Source organism: Malaya genurostris, chromosome 3, assembly GCF_030247185.1.
Source record: "Malaya genurostris strain Urasoe2022 chromosome 3, Malgen_1.1, whole genome shotgun sequence".
NCBI lineage: Eukaryota > Metazoa > Arthropoda > Insecta > Diptera > Culicidae > Malaya > Malaya genurostris.
The window spans coordinates 223595313-223614732 of NC_080572.1; the positions used below are offsets into that span (position 1 = coordinate 223595313).

At 37.7% G+C, this 19420-nt stretch overlaps 3 protein-coding genes across 4 annotated transcripts; 2 read left to right on the top strand and 1 right to left on the bottom strand.

Moving 5' to 3' along the window:
- The first annotated feature begins 6187 nt into the window (after positions 1 to 6187).
- LOC131434218 (uncharacterized protein K02A2.6-like) lies at positions 6188 to 7951 on the top strand. The gene has a single exon (XM_058600872.1). It carries the CDS (start codon positions 6188 to 6190, stop codon positions 7949 to 7951), a length of 1764 nt encoding a protein of 587 aa, XP_058456855.1.
- Positions 7952 to 7981: 30 nt separating this feature from the next.
- LOC131434219 (uncharacterized protein K02A2.6-like) lies at positions 7982 to 8727 on the top strand. The gene is made up of 2 exons (XM_058600873.1): positions 7982 to 8447; positions 8585 to 8727. Exons 1-2 carry the CDS (start codon positions 7982 to 7984, stop codon positions 8725 to 8727), a joined length of 609 nt encoding a protein of 202 aa, XP_058456856.1.
- Positions 8728 to 11044: 2317 nt separating this feature from the next.
- On the bottom strand, positions 11045 to 14474 carry LOC131436932 (transcriptional repressor CTCF-like). Of its 2 annotated transcripts, none has more exons than XM_058605929.1 (5): positions 14250 to 14474; positions 12595 to 13579; positions 11740 to 12531; positions 11550 to 11674; positions 11045 to 11481 (listed from the first exon to the last, which is right to left on the bottom strand). In XM_058605929.1, exons 2-5 carry the CDS (start codon positions 13562 to 13564, stop codon positions 11428 to 11430), a joined length of 1941 nt encoding a protein of 646 aa, XP_058461912.1. In that variant the 5' UTR covers positions 13565 to 13579; positions 14250 to 14474; the 3' UTR covers positions 11045 to 11427. The 2 variants fall into 2 exon arrangements, with proteins under 2 accessions (XP_058461912.1, XP_058461910.1); XM_058605927.1 differs by having other exon boundaries at positions 12595 to 13585; positions 14250 to 14473.
- Between the last annotated feature and the right edge of the window lie 4946 nt (positions 14475 to 19420).

The following is a 19420-nucleotide window of genomic DNA, read 5'->3' on the forward strand; positions in this document are numbered from 1 at the left end:
AAACCCTTCTAGTTTCCATTTTTTATGGTTATTTGTTGAACAAATTCACTTCCACTATACCTTCCTAGGCTAGTCTACCAAAAGTATACCATGATAACGCCAGAAAACAGACGTCGTGACGTTTTCGACCCATGGAGTCTTACTAGTCCGCTTCGGAGCTCTCGTAACGATTTCAGTTCATTATCGGGTAATCGGGCGTATGATAATGGGTCTAGGTTTCATGAACAGTTACTCATCGACACCAAAAATTCAACAAAATAGCCATCAGCAAAGCCAAATATGTTTCCGAAATGCACTCGCGTTCGCCCGAATAAGCATGTTTTTTTGCACCCAGAAGCAGGATATCTTTCCAATCTGCAGAATCTTTCCCAAGCAATGAGGTGTGCGTTTAGTAGTAATCCTTGTAGCATCTGTTATTTCGCGCACAGTCACTTTAGAATCATCCAGCTCCATTTTGAGTAGTTTCGATATTATCTAATGAAATCGCATCGTAGGGTCTTTCGCTGCGAGCTTGATCGGTAGTGGAGTTTTCGGAACCACTATTTCACGGTGCAATCTGAGGGAGCATTTTCTGTTTTTTGGTTTTTGGTTTTTGAAGGAACGAAAATCTTGTTTTTTTTAAATAAAAATTTATACGTATAAAATATGTATGAGTAAATGAAATGTGAAAGAACAATCAATAAAATTGGCTGATTTCGGAAGAAGCCAGGGCCCCACTTGAAAATCGTCAAAATACAACGAAATCGGCTGTATGCAATTTGTTAATTTCCCATGAAAAACTTTCCAAAACTGTGTCTGAATGCAATCCTTGCAGCCAGAAAAAGGTTTATTCGAAAAAAATATTATATCATCTCATTATTTTTCCAAATAATTGTGAACGATCACAAAAACGCTCATTTTTCAGTGCTATTTTTGATAACACTCGGAAAATCCTTCGAATAAAAGTTTTTCAAAGGTCTGTATGTTTTTGGTTTTGATAAATATTTTAAAATTTCCATTGAAAATTTCATAAAACCACCCGCGCGCATGGTTTTAATTTTATTTATTATTTTATTTATAATTAAAATATTGTGATTTCTTCTCGACTTCTTGCAAATACCGAGGAATGATTTTTTTTTTCCAAAAATCGTTTTCAAAATCGTCTTATTTCAAATGTTCAGGTGGGTCAATACAACTTGTGTGGTTATAATGATGAGAAAAATTGAACAAAATGGCTGAACAAGGAATGTTTACAGTCGAATTTTTTTTTCGGTTTACGTCAGCTCTCAGAATATTACCCAAGTAACCACGATGCATTACAACTTTACATTATTTCAGCTTCTAACAACAACAGTCATATCAAATATGTAATAACAAAATGCAACGTTGATGTTCGCCATATGGAAAACGTGGCCGTGCTTAGTCTTTTATGATATCAATTTTCTGTTTCTTCATTTTTATATTGCAATCCTCTATCAGCCGATGAGTAATGCAACACAATTATGAAATGAATAGGCCTTAGGATGAAGTAAACACTTTAAGCAGCTCTTATTTTTCAGCAATTCATCACATAACTTGAGGTAGAAGGTTCAAAGTAATATACGGGTAGAAAATTGGAGTCACGAGTTTGGAAAGAAACGCATTTTCTGACCGTAAATAATTTCCATGGGAGAAGAGATATTGTTTATGGTATGAATCCTTTTGATTATAAAATGATGAACAGTTATCGTGGCTTCGTGAGAAGTTTAAAATCACCGTTGTGTACGATTTTGCACGCATGAATTATCAACTGTATGCAAGCTCGAACGCAAGAGCCCATAAGCAATTGCTGGGCTGCTGGAAGCGCATCTACACACTTAAACCAGATTCTTTAGTTCGGCATAATGAAATACCGAATTAGATCGGCAACACGACATTTTAGTGATTGTTTAGTAATCCATATGCTCTTTTCCTAAATTCGTTAATGTAATATTCTGATATCTCGGTAAAGCGCGTTCTTTTGCTGAAGTTTGGAAAAATATGAAGCTGAGCTTGTCTGTAAACAACAAATATACCGAAATCAGCAAATGAATTTGCCGAGATTTCGAACAGTGTGTTAGCTTTTACTGAAACTCTGTGAAACACTTGTCATTTAATTTCTCTTGTGGAATGTGCCTAACACCACGTAACCATTGCTGGTGGAACGGGAAAATAATATATATTGGATGAAGGTAAGAGATTCTTATATTTATTGAAAAGATAAGTGAAATAAAAATCTCTGGTTTTCATATATACTTGCAATAGTCTTCTTATTTTCAGGTAAATGCATTGAGTAGCACCTGAAATGATTGTGTTTAACCGTGATGTTTTCTTTTGAGGTTTGCTTTGCTGTTTTGTATACTGCATTAAAATTGACATTATTAAAACAGGGGGTTCTTCAACCTTAGCTTTTGTGACATTTATTTTATACAATATTAAAGAAAAATCCTTTCTACACTTCGAAAAATTATATGCTACCAGTTAATATATTAGGGATCATTTTGACCATGCGAGTATAGTGGTTTTCAACCGACAATGCAATCAGGTGATTTCAACAATGGTCAAGTTCATTTTTACTATATAAGCCTTTGGCTCTTGAGCAGTAATATTGAACAGAATATTGCATGAATAACTATCGATACGATGGTTAGCATAACCACATTTATTTTTTGTTATTACCAGAGTCATGGTATTTTTGACTTTTCACTTCAAATTATTTTGAAATTCAAAATAATGCTTAATTCGAAAATTGAGAAGGTTAGCAAAAAAATATGCGCAAATGTTTAAAAGTTATGTGAATTTAAATTACAAGAAAAACAAGAAAGTTTGATACTGATCTGTTTTATTTTCGAATCAAATTTTATAACATTGCCTATATTGAGGTAGCGTGTTGCTGCTTATGTTGACGCATCAGAGTGACATCGATCATCATGGTTGTCATGATGAGGTGTGGATCAGTACGACCGTCGTACCGCTACCGTACCGCTGCTGATTCCACTACTAATGTTTTCTCAGTTCAGATAGCAAACTCCTACCGGAAATGTCGATATTTGACTCAGAGTCCACATCAGGAAGGAATTCTCATGCTGCAGTGGCAGATGCATCGTGTCGTAGTCGGTTCCGGAGCAATAATGATCAGCCAGGATGAAATCAACAGCCGAGTCAAGAAGTTATCCTCGACACCTATCAGAATCAATCAATCACTGAGATATCTTGCTACTTCTTCCTTCTGATTCTAGCGATTTGGATTCGGGAAGTGGAAGAAGATCGTCGTTTCCTGTGTTGTGTTGTTCCCCGGCGATCGATAATGGACTCATTTTTCGTATACGAGAAGTTCATTTACATAATGACTCGATTTCACTGAAAACAAATTGACAACTCGTATAGTCAGCTCACATAAAATACTTAGTCGGTTGAAAAACACTATACGATTATGTACTTGCCACTTGAATTGTGTTCATATGAGCAATATGAATAGTGTTTTCAAACTTCACAATCTTCTAGACAACTAACACATGGATCAATAAGTCCCGAGACTAACAATGGAAACAACATTTTTTTGCAAAAATTTTTTTTATTCATCAACATAATTACCTTTTAGAGTCATACAATGGTCCCAACGTTTTTCCAATTTTTTAATACCATGTTTATAAAAAAAATTATCTTTCGCTTCAAAATAAGCTTCAGTTTCAGCGATGACCTCCTCATTTGAGCCAAATCTTTTTCCCTGGAGCATTTTTTTAAGATCAGCAAAGAGCCAGTAGTCACTGGGGGCTAAATCCGGCGAGTATGGGGGGTGGGGAAGCAGATCAAAGCCCAATTCGTTCAATTTCGCCATTGTTTTTATCGACTTGTGGCAGGGTGACTCGTTGCTGTTTTTGTTCCATCGAAAGCAATCGCGGCACCCACTTGGAAAAAACCTTTTTCATGCTCAATTTTTCATGAAGGATAGTAAATACACTTCCATATGATATCTGTGTCATCTCAGCAATCTCACGGAGCTTCTCTTTACGATCTTTTATTATAATTTTTGTCACTTCACTCACATTTTCCGGTGTAACGGCTTCCACAGGTCTACCCGAGCGTTCCGCGTCATTTGTGTCGGTACGACCACGTTTAAACTCGGCGAACCACCGACAAATCGTTGCTTTTGATGGACAAGAGTGCGGATAACATTTTTCAATCCATTGTTTCGCTTGCACGGTGTTTTTTTAAACAAACTACAAAACCACTTTACTCCAACCTCGATAACTCAGCTGTTTCTGGTCGGATCGACTTAAAATGTTAACCCGTTTCAAGCGAAGGTTAGTACTCTAGAAAGACGTGGTTACTGGTTTACTACGAGCGCCATCTCTGCTTTAATCTCGGGACATCAATGTTGTTATAGATTCACCCTAACAACCATCATCTTGTACAACCAACCTATGAAAATGTATAAACCTTGATATTATCTACCTTGCATTTCCTGTCCTTCTGACAGTAACATTTTGATCAGTGTGTATGAAAAACAACAACAGAATAACACGTGAAGAAAACTGTAATCGCAAACAATCTCCGTTATTTAAATCCATTCCGAGGCCTCAGTTCCATCTTGGTTATAACAGTTAACTTGGCGACGAGGATGTCGAATGATGATAACGATGAACGTGCTGCTGGAGCCATTGTTCCACTGACAATGCAATCAAACTTCACAATCGAACCATTCGATCGTCATAGGATGAAATGGTGCCGTTGGATCGAGCGCTTAGAGGGCGCTTTGCTGCTGTTTCGTGTGCCGGATGATTTGAAACGTCCTATGCTACTTCATTACATGGGTAGAGAAAATTATGATATTGTTGCGGATAAATTGGCTCCGTTAAAACCCCAAACAAAAACGTACGATGAAATCGTTCTGCTGCTGGAAAATCATTTCAATCCCCGTCCGCTTGAAATTTTGGAAAATTTTCGTTTTAAATGCAGGAAACAAGGTGATGAACAAATGGAAGAATCGATCGATGACTATCTGATCGCACTTCGGAAATTGGCGATTACATGTAATTTCGGTGACTACCTGTCCACGGCTCTAAGAAACCAGTTTGTTTTTGGTCTTAAAGATCGCGGCATCCAGGCCAGACTCTTAGAAGTTCATGATCTTACATTAGATAAAGCTCGTGATTCAGCAGTGGCCATGGAGATGTCAATGAAAGGCGGACAAGAAATCCAAGCTCGAGTAAAAGCAGATGTCAATTGGTGCGGACATAACGTAAATAAGAGTGCGAAATCGAAAAATAGGCCAGAAGAGTCTCTCGTCAGACAACCACCTTCCAGTGATGTGAAAAGAGGTGCTTGCTACCGTTGTGGGAATACGAACCATTTTGCAAATAAGTGTGCTCATCTGAAAACAGTTTGTAATTATTGTCATATTGTGGGCCACATAGAAAAAGCTTGCATGAAGAAAAAACAAAAAAGTGATTTCCTTCAAGTAGAAGAGAATACTGCGGAATGTGAACAGGAGAAGGTATTTCACATGGATGAAGTATGTGGATTGTACGACACAGAAAGTCGTGTGGGCAAATTTTGCATCGTTCTTTCGGTGAATAAATCGAACATCAAATTCGAAGTCGATAGTGGTGCTCCAGTGTCTTTAATTAGCGTTGCTGATTATAAAGCATGGTTGCCGGGAATAAAGTTGGGAACACCAAACCTTTCCCTTGTAAGCTACAGTGGAGATGCGATTGAATTGCGTGGAATGTGTATGGTGTCAGTACAGTATGCTAGTGAGATATACCGGTTGAGGTTATATGTGGCGGAAAACCGCAAACATCCACTGCTCGGAAGAAGCTGGATGAAAGCATTGCAGCTTGATGTGAATAAATTTTATGAAGAAGTGTATACAATATCGGAAAATGTAGAGAAGCACATTCCAAACGAGTTGATAAAAAAATTAATTTTGCGATACGATGTTTGCGCTGAGTCCATAGGAAAAGTAAAAGGACTCACTGCTAAGTTGCAACTAAAACCAAATGTCCATCCAGTCTATATAAAAGCTAGACCCGTACCATTTTCAATGAGAAATGCAGTTGAGCAGTAAATTGAAAAGTTAGTGAACGATGGAGTGCTTGAAAAAGTAAATCACAGTAATTGGGCAACCCCCGTGGTTCCAGTTATGAAACTGAATAACAAAGTGCGTTTATGTGGCGATTACAAGATAATGGTAAACCCGAATTTGGTGGTGGATGAGCATCCACTTCCTACAATTGAGGAATTATTCGCAAACGTTGCTGGTGGAGATAAATTTTCGAAGATAGACTTATCTCAGGCTTATCTGCAGTTGGAAGTCGATCCTGATCAGCGGGAAATCCTTACCCTGAGCACTCATCTGGGACTGTTCAGGCCGACACGTTTAATGTATGGTGTAAGCTCCGCGCCTGCAATATGGCAACGTCTCATGGAAGAAGTGTTAAACGGAATACCAGGAGTTACAGTGTTTTTGGATGATATACGCGTGACGGGTCAGAATGATGAAATTCACTTACAACGGCTTGAAGAAGTATTTAAACGGTTGTGTCAGTATGGTATGCGAATAAACTTGGATAAGTGTGTGTTTTTTGCGGACCGTATAGAGTATTGCGGATATGTCGTTGACCGTAATGGTATACATAAAGTTCAAAAGAAAATCGATGCGGTACAAAACATGCCCACCCCAGAAAATAGAGAACAAGTTCGATCTTTCGTTGGTCTAGTGAATTACTATGGACGTTTTGTTCCTGATCTCAGTACAATGATTTACCCACTAAACAGACTATTGCGAAATAATATTCCATTTCAATGGACGAAGGCTTGTGAAGAGGCCTTCAAGAGAGTGAAACAGGAGATGCAGTCTGATAGTTTCTTAGTGCATTACAATCCCGAATTGCCACTAGTGTTAGCGACCGACGCGTCACCCTATGGAGTTGGAGCTGTGCTAAGCCACATCTTACCGGACGGGTCTGAGCGACCGATACAATATGCTTCACATACGTTGAATGAGGCTCAACGTAGATACAAACAAGTTGACCGTGAAGCGTACGCGATCGTGTTCGGAATTCGACGGTTTTATCAATACTTGTTTGGACGCAAGTTTGTGCTTTACACGGACAATGAGCCTGTCAAGCAAATATTTTCGGAAACAAAAGGACTGCCTACAATGTCAGCCTTAAGAATGCAACACTATGCCACGTTCCTGCAGTCTTTTGATTATACTATCAAGTTTCGGTCTACTAAGCAACACTACAATGCGGACGCATTTTCGCGATTACCAATATCAGATAAGCAACCAGATAACATTATAGAAGAAGTTGACATTCTGGAAATCAGTATTATTGAAACAATGCCTTTAACAGTGAAAGACCTAGCGAAGGCGACTGCGGTAGACAGCTCGATTAAGATACTGTATCAAGGGTTGCGAAATGGGAAAGCAGTCCATGCCATAGATCGGTTTGGTATTGACCAGAGCGAATTTTCGCTTCAACAAGGGCGCATAATGCGAGGAATACGCGTTTATATTCCTCCGGAATTGCGAATCAAAGTGCTGAACGAATTGCATTCCACTCATTTTGGTACGACTCGTTTGAAGTCTCTCGCCAGAGGTTATGTTTGGTGGGAACGCATCGATAGAGATATCGAAGAATTGGTAAAAAACTGTGCTTCCTGTCAGATGACACGTGCAAACCCGGTGAAAGCACCATTGCACTGCTGGGAACCTGCCACCCAGCCGTTTGAGCGAGTACATATCGATTTTGCTGGACCTTTTATGGAGAAATATTTCATCGTTTTCGTTGATGCGTATACAAAATGGCCAGAGGTGAAAATTGTACGAGACATAACGACTGCTACTACTATCAACGCATGCAGGGAATTCTTTCCGACTTATGGAATACCATGTGTTTTAGTAACCGATCGTGGTGTTCAGTTCACTTCAGGTGAATTCCAGTAGTTTCTAAAGTTGAATGGAATTTTTCATAAGATGGGTGCACCGTACCATCCGGCGACAAATGGTCAGGTCGAACGATTTATCCAAACCTTCAAGAACAAAATGAAAGCTCTTCAATGCGATAAGTCAAGAATGCACGTGGAACTATGTAATATATTGCTATCTTACCGCAAGACAATTCACCCGACTACCGATAAGTCCCCTTCTATGATGCTTTTCAATCGTCAAATCCGTTCCAGAATCGATTTATTGTTACCCGGTGCAACGTATTTAGAAAGGGATGACCCTAAAGTTCAATCTATTTCGGTGGGAGAAAGAGTTGCTGCTAGAGATTTCCTAGACCATGAAAAATGGAAATATGGTCGCGTCATAGAGAAGCTTGGCAAATTGCATTATACGATACAGTTGGACGATAACCGTATATGGAAGCGTCACATTGATCAGTTGCGTGAAGTGGGACAGAACTTAAAATCCAATGGGAGTTTACCAGAAATGCCAAGTTTGTCAAATGTTCCTCGTGCACCTGTGCTTCAAAAGACTACACTATTGCGAATCAACATAAACCTTCTGCTTCTGCGAAATTAACTACTATTCCCGAGAACTTGAGAATTAAGTCAACAGTTCCCTTGCATCCAGAACAACAACATAAGTTTGGCGGCACTACTACGCCTGAAACATCTCAACCGATTTCTGAGCATGATTTCACTAGTGGTTCGGTTCAAAAACCGCTGAGAAGATCAACGCGTGAGGTGAAAGCTCCTGAAAGACTGAACCTTTAATGAAGAAAACCCTATGGGAGGAAAAGCTGTTATAGATTCACCCTAACAACCATCATCTTGTACAACCAACCTATGAAAATGTATAAACCTTGATATTATCTACCTTGCATTTCCTGTCCTTCTGACAGTAACATTTTGATCAGTGTGTATGAAAAACAACAACAGAATAACACGTGAATAAAACTGTAATCGCAAACAATCTCCCTTATTTAAATCCATTCCGAGGCCTCAGTTCCATCTTGGTCATAACAAATGTCTTATATATGTATTCATGGTAACATAAGTATATTGTAAAGAAGAACATACTGATATGGTAGCAATAACTACTTCGCTTCTCTAATGTATCATTAGCGATTTCATTTTCCTTGTGATTGTGATTTTATCTATTTGATCTTAGTTTTGAGATGACAATCATTGTCAGAATGACCATACCAGAAAAGTCATGAATACAAATAATATTTTCAAGTTATAGTTTTTGTTATATAGTACTTTATGCAATACAGATGGTTAATAATCTCATATTTAAGCGTATTTTTCTCAGTGTATATACAAAATGCACTGTTTTTCGCCAAAAAATATATACGAGCGATGAGCATAAATCATAAAAACTGAGTTTTTTATTAGTAAAATTGTGAAACAACTGACATTTATCACGATGATATATAATCATCTATTTTAAAAAATCGAAATAATCAATAGGAAGTTTAATTTATTATTTAAATTTATTTTTTAATAATGTAATTTATTTGTTTGATTTCAATGAAGAAAGCACTTTTCAATTAGCGTTGTGTTTCAATTTCTTCAATTTTCTTGTAGAGCTAAATCTCTCATTTTCTGCGTTACACGATCAAATCATTCAGCTTAGTTTCTCTTGCGATTCCGCTTCATTTTGTATTTTTGAATTTTTCTTTCCTCCCACATTTTGTCCATATGCCTTATCCTAATATTTATGGTTTTAGAAAAAAAAGGTGCGTGAAATCTTATCGGAAGTGTCAAGGAATTGGTTATTGAAATGTACAAAAATTCACTTCTTGGCATCTCCTGGATCTCTAAACCCAACAGATTCAGAACCACCTTCTGATGTTATGTAGATACACTGAGGTCTCTTTTTACACGGGAGATACGTACCGCGTAAAAAAAACCGCGTAACTTCGGAAATTCGCTTAAAAAAACCTCCAAACTAAAGAAAAAAAATTTTTTGAAGCCAAATATCTTAGAAATGCATGAAGGGTCTAGATCTGGTGTAAACTGAAAAATGTTTTTTTTTATGAAAATCTACTTTGGCCCATAGAAAAATGTTGAGACTTCCAAAATCGAATTATTTTTATGCCGAAAAAAATCGCGTAAGTTTGGAAATCCGCGTAACTTCGTAAATCCGCGTAAAAAGAAACCGCATTGAAAAAACCGTGTAAAAAGAGACCCCAGTGTAGTTGAAAAAACTATTCATTTTTTGGTTACATCCCTTCATTCCTGAGAAGGTTGATGTAGTTTCCCGAAAAAAAATTCTTTCACATAGGTTTCGTTACAAGTTACTCCTTCAGAACATTTAAAAACATATTCCACTCGTTTTGCGGTTGTTAGAAAATACTTCATAAGGCTACGAGTAATGCAACCAGATACGTATATTCGGTCCCTTCTTCCTCCTCTTTTTTTCCCAGCTAAATCTAGCTGTTTTTGCAGATATGCAATTTGGGCATTTTTTTGGCGAAGCGGGAAAAATTATACTATTAATGTTTTCTTCATTATAATAAATGTAACATTTTGCTTCAAATTTCGTTCAAGACGGTTCCGATTATTGATTTCCTGTCTTAGCTCTCCTATTTTATGTTGTTTCAAGGATAACTTCTCTTGTTTACCAGTTGAATCAGTTGCACATTGATTTTTAAGCTTCTGAACCAAAATAAAAACATCTTGTACTAATAAAAACGTAACTTTTTCTGCTTAAAATTTGTCGTCCGTGCTTTGAGATATCCCGCTAGCCACATAAACTGCACCCTGTAGAGATTCAAGAATAGTTTGTTTACTATATTCATGGATTAATTGGGATACAAGTTCCGATCGAGCTATAGATTCGCAACCATTAATTCTAATTTTCTTTTTTACTGATAATTGGTGGAATCATAACTAACTGGATCAAGTGGCACGTTCTTCTAGTTGTTCTGATTCTGATGTCAGAAGAAAAACTTTCCAGTATATATCCAAATATCGCTTCATAAGAGACATAAGAGACAATACAAACGCAAATGCAATGCAAGGGTTAATATGTGTCATCTATGATTTTATTAAAACCAGAATCATAATAAGAACATTCGAATTATTCATGTTTATTGTATGCACTTTAAAACAGCATAGAAAAGTATTTTAAGACTAGAATAACCGAAATATCATATTCCTATGCCGAATACTACACAAACATTGCGTAAAGTTCCAAGTAAATCTATCTACAGTGAAGGTCCTTGGCACTTCTTCTTGATAACTTTTCAAGCGTAACCATTACATCTCATAAGTGAGATCATTTCATTGTACAACCACGTCAAACTAACTGCTGACTGATATAATCATTCTCTAAACATCTATGCCGAAGTGCCGGGCCTCGACAGCTTAAACACTAACTGCAGTGGTTGCGATTCGAAAGTAATCCAAAATGTGCCTTAGATAGATAAAGTACTTTAGTCTTACTTAACTTGAACGGCTTATTGTTTAGTGTAACAAGGTAATGGTTGCTTTTGCGTCCGAACTATCCTCGTCCTCGTCCTGCAATACAAACAAGAAAAACAAAACAATCAGCAATTGAAGGGGTTCCCTTTTGTACGGTAACTTACATCGAATCCAAAACAATTTGACATATCCTTTTCAATGGCCACACCTCGGCTAGTAGTTGTACTATTTAGAGTATTATACCTTGCTTTTTTGGCTGGTGGCTCCAATGAGGACATTAACACATCCGCTGGAAAGGAAAGGAAGTAGTTAGTTTTGTGAGATCATAGGTCAGACAAAATACCGTTAACTTACTTTCGTTGAAAATAAAATCGTCCCTATTCTCGGGCAGCTCGATCTCCTCCTCACTTTCCTCTGATTCTTCCTCCGTTTCTTCTTCCTCTTCCACTTCTCTTTTAAATTTTTTCTTCGTATTTCTATCCTTACCCGTAGGCTTCTGTTCATCATCATCGTGCAGTTGTATCACTTCGAGGACGACATACTGACCATCTTCACCCTCGACGGTCATCATTTCTTGATCGTTCTCGTCATTTTCATCATCTTCATCGCCATGTTCCAGACGGATACGCACCCGCTTTTGGCGACCTTCCTTTAGAGCCATCGCTTCCTCTCGAGCCATCGAGTCCGGATCATGCATGGCCATGTGTCGAATCAGATTACCCTTATGACGGAAACATCGCGGACACGTCGGACATTTGTGTGTTTTAGCTTTCGGTGCCGGAATGATGTAATCCGGATTGTGATACAGATTGACGTGCCGCCTGAGTAACTGCTTCTGGCGGAACGACTGTTCACACATTTCACACTGGAACGGTTTTTGGTCCGTGTGGACCAACAGGTGCGATTCCAGATGCCGGGCCGAAATCGAAGCATACGGACACAGATCACACTTGTAACACTTTTCTCCTTCGTGAGTTTTCGTATGCATTTTATACGAGTATCGGTCCTGGTAAACGTTATTACAGCGCCGACAACGCATTGGTTTGTCCAGAGGGGTATGAAGCTTCTGCACATGAATGCGAAGATCAGTTTTACGACCACACGTCGTTGGACATAGTTCGCAATGGTATACCGGTTTGTCACCAACTGAAAGTAAGGAATTTTGAATATAACTAAATTGAATTAAATCGTTCAAAAGATTACTCTTACCTTGATGTATCATTTTATGAGCTTTTAAAGAGTTTGATTGTGTGAACCGAGCGTGACAAACATCACACTCGTAGGGTTTCTCCCCGGTGTGGATACGAAGATGCCGCTTCAGTTTGAATGTATCCGGGGATGCATAGGTGCAATGAGGACACTGGTACGGACGTTCGCCAGTATGGCATCGAATGTGCCGTTTAAGTTTGCTCAATTCGACGCTCGCATAGTCGCATTCGGGACATTTATGTGGTTTCTCATGCGTATGACGATAGCGCACGTGGCGAACCAGTTCACCGGAAGTAGTAAAACTGCTTTCACAATGTTTACAGTGGTGCGGTTTTGTACCGGTGTGAGTGTTTACATGGTTTTGCAACGACGCCAGAGTCTTGAAACCCCGTTCGCAAACGGAGCATTTGTGAGGACGGTCCTCAGAATGGGATTTCATATGACGTGCTAACAAAAATCGCTTGTTTGTCGTATAATTGCAATAGTTGCACATGTGTGTCACACTTTTGGAGCTTTGGGTTTTTCCTTTGTTAGTGACTTTGTTTTTACTTTCAATGACACCCAATTCCGCTTCTTCAAATTCGTACACATTTTCTTCTTCGTCTAAAGCTTCAGTTCCTTCATCATCCTTATCATTATTTGGTTGCATTATTAGAACATAACTTACATCCTCTGTTTTGGGCTCCACTTTGGTAGATTCCCCCGAAATATCTGCTTGCACATCATCTTCCTCGTCATCTATTTCGGCATCGGGTGGTGCCGTCGTCAGTACAGGCTCCGAATCCTTACTTGCCTGATAATAATAGTTGCCACTCTGATCCACAAAGTAGCATCCACCTTCCTCATCGTCGTCCTCTTGTTCATCAGCTTCTTCTAACTCAATCTCCTTGTCGCCGTCATCAATTTCCTTGTTAAAGGATTCCAGATATGACTGGATTTCGGTACCTTCCGTTTTTACCTTAATATCCATATCGTTTTTCTACAACTGCTCCTACAAGAAAAAAAAGTTTAATTAACGCATACATTTTGACTCAAGTTAAAAAAAAAATTTATTTCGATGCCAAACAAAACTCAACCGAAGTCTTACGAAAAACTATTCGAACAGACAAAAAAATAATAATAAATTTTTACTTCATTCTAAAGTATATACATAAACGTAGAATATGTACATCACCCTCCGTGACTAATTATGATGTAAATGTCATTTGACGGATTCGAGCTAGCTGAACACAATCGATTTCATTTCAAACTAGTGAAAAATGGCGAATGTTACATTCTCTTGTTCGCCATATTGATTTCGATCAATACAAGTGCAAAACAATAAGATTTCAAGTTTTATAAATTTGAAACCTCAACATTAACTGCAGTATGTTTACTATTTTAAAAGTATCGGACCCAGCTAGAGGGAGCCACTCAGGGAAATAGTACTAAATTTCTAGTTTTTCTCACCATGAGCGCTGTGATGCCATCTTGCAAAAGGAACATGGCGTCATCTTAAGATTATTATTGATACAAGAACTCCGAAATCGTGTTGAATAAACTCGATAGAGATTCATTGATTACAGCAATTGAACCTTCCTTTACAATCAAGAAAGCTAATCATATTCACAAAAATCACCGTTCACGAGTTTTTCTGTACGGAACATATTTCTCACCTGCAAAAATCATTCACTATCCCAGCACAACCTCACTTATTTTATTTGCTCCACGAGGGCGTTAGTTTCATGCAGCACGGTTCGATCGAAACTGCTGCGCCGTGGTCAGAATCGCAAACTCCGTGCTACGCGTATTTCACAACATGTAGGATGAACAGAGATAGATGATAACAGTTGAATGCGGGTACTGAAATGGAATTGAAAGAAAGCAAACGATAGCAGGCAGGCAGCTGCGGCCGTTGCTGGATGGCGCGGCTGTCAACTGACATCCTGCGTGCCCTCTTTTGTCATCGTCTGGCAAGCGACATAATTTATAGGAACGATGGGAAGTGAAACGAAACCCGGTCTTCTCGATAGGGCGCATTCGTGAGTTAACATTGTCGTCGACATTTTTCTTGAATATTTTTAAAACCTGTTACACGCAGATAAATGGAGCTTGTTTGAAAAAAACGTCAACGACCATCCCGTGTTGAAAATAGTCAGTAGATTTTTTAATATGATTTCGCTTAATTTCAAACTAGAATATGATTATTTTGAACCAATTTCTTCCTTTCTTAAATTAACAATTATATATGTGGGATATGAAGCAAATTTCTAATCCTGGCTAACGAAAAAATGATTTGTTTCGGCTGATTTTCTCGTTGAAATAAATTAACTCTTTATTACATGTCAACAAAAGTTGAGTTAAGGTTATTGGCAATGTATTTGTTGATTCAATCATGTTTTACATTTGCATCAAGAAAAAGGTTAGTTCATTTTATCTATAATCTTATTTGTATAATGAGCTTGAGCTTGAGCGACCACCCCTGGTTGCTACTCCGTTACTGATCGGGATTAGCTGAAATTGTACAGGGGGTTTCTAGATGATCCGACCTGGGACTGGTAAATCATCCTTCAATGTACATTTTCTGGTAATCCCAAAATTAATTGATCAGTACCGGCGCCGGCCAGGCCCGAACGTAGATCGTCTAAGGAATGGGAAGGGTTGTTAGTCCAACACTTGTTGTTACTAGAGGCCCACTAACTTCCCGAGTGAACGTTTCAAATATCCTATATTCAAGTCCCGGGAAGTCTTGATTCACAGCTCTTATTCGAGGAAACTAAAGAAAAATTTGCAATACTATCGCGTAAAGAATAAAAACTTCCCTATTTTTATAAATGAAATTACGTGATACAAATTTAAAAAGTGAATAGGATTTAGACAAAATTAGTTAAATTATTTATTAAAATTATTAATTGGTTATATTGGTTGATCTGGGCAGCCGGCTACCGAGAAAAATATTAATTAATTGCTTGAAATATTAATATCAAGTGTTTTTTACTATGTATTCAATATACCGATATATGTTATCTCTGTTATTAACTTTGTAATATCAACGAATTTGCGCAATAGTTGATTTTTAACTTTCAATTTATAATCCTGAAAGACAATCAATAACATGGAAGAAGAAAACATTCCAAATAAAACTTTTCTTCGAAGCTAGATGGAAGATGGAAGATTGATAGGTTGAATGAAGAGATAATTTAGTAAAACAGAGTAATCAGAAGTGAAATGTTGAAAATATCTGATAACTGAAAGGAAAAAGAAACTCCTGCAATTGTCGCCTTTTACGACATGGAAGCAGGAACCCAGTGGATCTATTCTTGGTTCATTTTTTTCCGCCGGATTCCACACGGCATCTAGGCTGGTACTGTCCGGAGAGAGCTAATAGGTACTATCAATCTCCTAGTGGACCCCAGCCCCTGTATAATCTTATTTGTATAATGATATAACTAAGTCTATTATTTGAATTAACTTATAAGTTTAATTCCTTATAAACCAGAGAATTTTTCTCTCCCGTGGATAATCAAAAAAGTTTGCACCCGTTTGTGACATGTGAAAAATTCGGTCGTCCCACGACAAAAGCATCATAAATACTACTTTCATCTAAAGGTAGTTAATTTTAAACTATTTTTACTAGTTAAATTTACTTTGAAATTGTTTGTCAGAAAATTGACAGAAACGCGCCAATAAAATATTTGTTATTTTTATCAAAATATTTATTGAAACAAACTAATCCACTGAGAAAAATCAAATATCTAGTTGTGTAGTTTGAAGGAACAATAAAATAAATTCTAGCGTGAAACCAAAATTTAGTTACTTTTATAATATTTTAAGATTCACTGTTACTTTGATGATTACTCGACTTTCTATCAACGAATTATGATTAATTCGGATACAATATCTTTGCCTCAGCTCTAAGAAGCAATACTCCAGGAAGAATAGTTCGAAAATTGTGCGATACTGCAGTTATAGCAACTTGAAAACTCGAAGCGAATGCATTTGTTTTCATCTTACCCTTAAAGTCAATGTATCGAACAGGGACGCAGCGTTGTGACGTCGAACTGAAAGAAATGGGGAATCGAAACTCGTTGTTATGGTGAGGTTCATGGAAAAGCGGCTTGAGAATGGGGTTACCAGGCTAATGAACGAGCGCTTGCGGGACGCACAACTGATTTTTTACCATGTGAGATTAGTTTCAGTGAGAGTAGCGTTTGCAAAAAATCAGCACTAAACTTTTCTGCAAAAGAAACTCATCGATGATTTATTTGTCTGAAAATCACATGTTGAAAATTTTAGTCGCGATTTTCGAAATTTTTATATTTTCACAACACTAGTGATAGGCAGTTTTTTCTGGTTGACTGGACACATAAGTCGTTTTGCGAAAGTCGCAATGTTTATTCGTCGTTTTGTTACTCGTACTTGTGTGAAAGCCACTGTTAGCAAAACTTGACAGTCGATTCGTTTTTAGTGTGTTTTGAGAACTGTCACTTTCGTTTGACAAAGAATACATAACGATATCTACGATCGGAAAAATCAGTTTCTTTTTTTAAATAAATCAGTGTTTTTTAACAAGCTTTACCACTCGCACGTGGCTGGCAGATTTGGATTTACATGCAGGATTGACGAATATCAAATGCAGTCGATCAGATTAAGCGAATTTGCAAGACGTCACGTGGCGAGAGAATGATACAATTCTGCCTGCAAAATTTTAAACGCTTCCGGAATCTTGACAGGCTTCTACGCAGAGATGCCAGGTTCAAGAATTAGTCTGTGTTACACAGATTTTCAATATGCTGCACAAATTTTAAGATTTTCACAGATTTCTGTATTCGATCACAGGTGAGGCTGGTAAGGAGCTCCTAAATGCGTTTAATTTGCTAGGGAAAATACAGAGAAAATACCTATATTGCCACCAGAGCATTAGAAAATAGCGGGATTTTTTTTTGCTCATCTAAATGATTCCGATTACCAACGATGTTACAGGAAGTGCGCGCAGATTTTACTGACTGACTGATTTTTGGTTCGATCACAGATTTTAGAAAAAAAATCATGCCGGCTGCCAGAATTTCTCACAAGCGGGTAATAGCGAATCGAACCTACACTGAAAATAATTTGCACGCTAGCATCATGTGCAAACCCAGTAAATTCGAACATCGGACGCATCGTGCACGAAAGCTTTTGATTACGTTTCGAGCTTACATAGTGTATCGGTAGAACAAAAGAGTGAAGATATACTAAAGCAGAGAGCGGATATCCAATACTCAGGTGATGAGATATATCGGGGTTGGATTTCCAACCTCAAACATAGGGCCAGAGTTTTTCTGGCCCTAAGAGGCGAATGACCTAAAGGTTAAAGCCTCCATGATCGAGACAAAAGAATGTTTAACACTCTTGCACACCCTATCGGGGAGACGTCGGCTCGAAAATGCCTTGTTTGATATTCCTTCGCTCTGTTTCTCTAGCGATACATAATGTAAACATAAAGCTTTTTTAGGTCGACGCGATTGATGCAAATGGTGCAGAATTGTCCGATGACGGGCCGATCGAAGCGCAACAATCGGCCCTATATCGTGCTCAATCGGTCCGATAATCGGCCCGATGATCGGACCGATGCGGGTCGACAACATCCACCGGGAAGCATTTGGTCTATCACTGCCTGTAGAACACATGAAATCCATGAAAATACACACTTAACTCATAATATGAGTGTTAAAACTGTTCATATTTAGTGGAAATCATTCTACGTTTATATGAAATGCACTTAAAAACGATAAGATATATCGTTACCTCTAGATTATATATGCATTTCATTTGAATGTAACATTGTCTTTCACATAGATTTCAATTGAAACAGAGTTGACCGATTCAAGTGTTTTGCACATACATTTGTGCTGTAGTCATTTCCTCTAGAAAATGAAGTGTTTAACACATGTAGTTCGATTCAATAGCAAAACACATCACGTCCAAAGGAAAAAAAAACACCAAAGCTAAGTGAAAAATAATCCAATCTCGCATCTTAGTGAATTTGCACATGAAATCTTGAAACAAATCGCTTTGGTTATGTATTGAAGTGAAAAAGCATATTAAATTGAAGTGGTGTTTACATATGAATCGATCGTGCAAATTTTTATCAGTGTACAGACTCTCATAGTAACAGACCGGCGAATACTTCTTTGGGAGCCAAACGAACCGTCAAATTCCTATGCTAGAGTATGGGAGTTTTACGGGTCGTTTGGCTCCCTAAGAGGTATTCGCCAGTCTGTTACTATGAGAGTCTGTATGCTTTCTCATTACAATACATAACCAAAGTGATTTGTTTTACGATTTCATGTGCAAATTCACTAAGATGCAAGATTAGATTATTTTTCACTTAACTTTTATGTGTTTTTCCTTTGGATGTGATGTGTTTTGCTATTGAATAGAACTACATGTGTTAAACACTCCATTTTCTAAAGGAACACTTGGTTCGGTCAACCGAATTTCAATTGAAATCAATATGGAAAACAATGTCACATTCATATGAAATTCATATAGAATCTTTAGGTAATAATATATCTTACCGTTTGGATGTGCATTTCAGATAAATGTAGCATGATTTCCACTAAATATCAACAGATAACACTCATTTTATGAGTTAAGTGTATATTTTCAAGAATTTCATGTGTTTTACATGTAGTGATAATTCAAATGCTTTGCACATGATGCTACCGTGTGTCCGCGCATACACTTTTCTATATGTTTTGATACATTACCCAAAACATTGGCAATTAGATTTTTTACGACATTTTTTTTGACATAAACTATTAGCTGAAATAACGTCTTTTGACAGCTGTCGGTGATTTGTTTG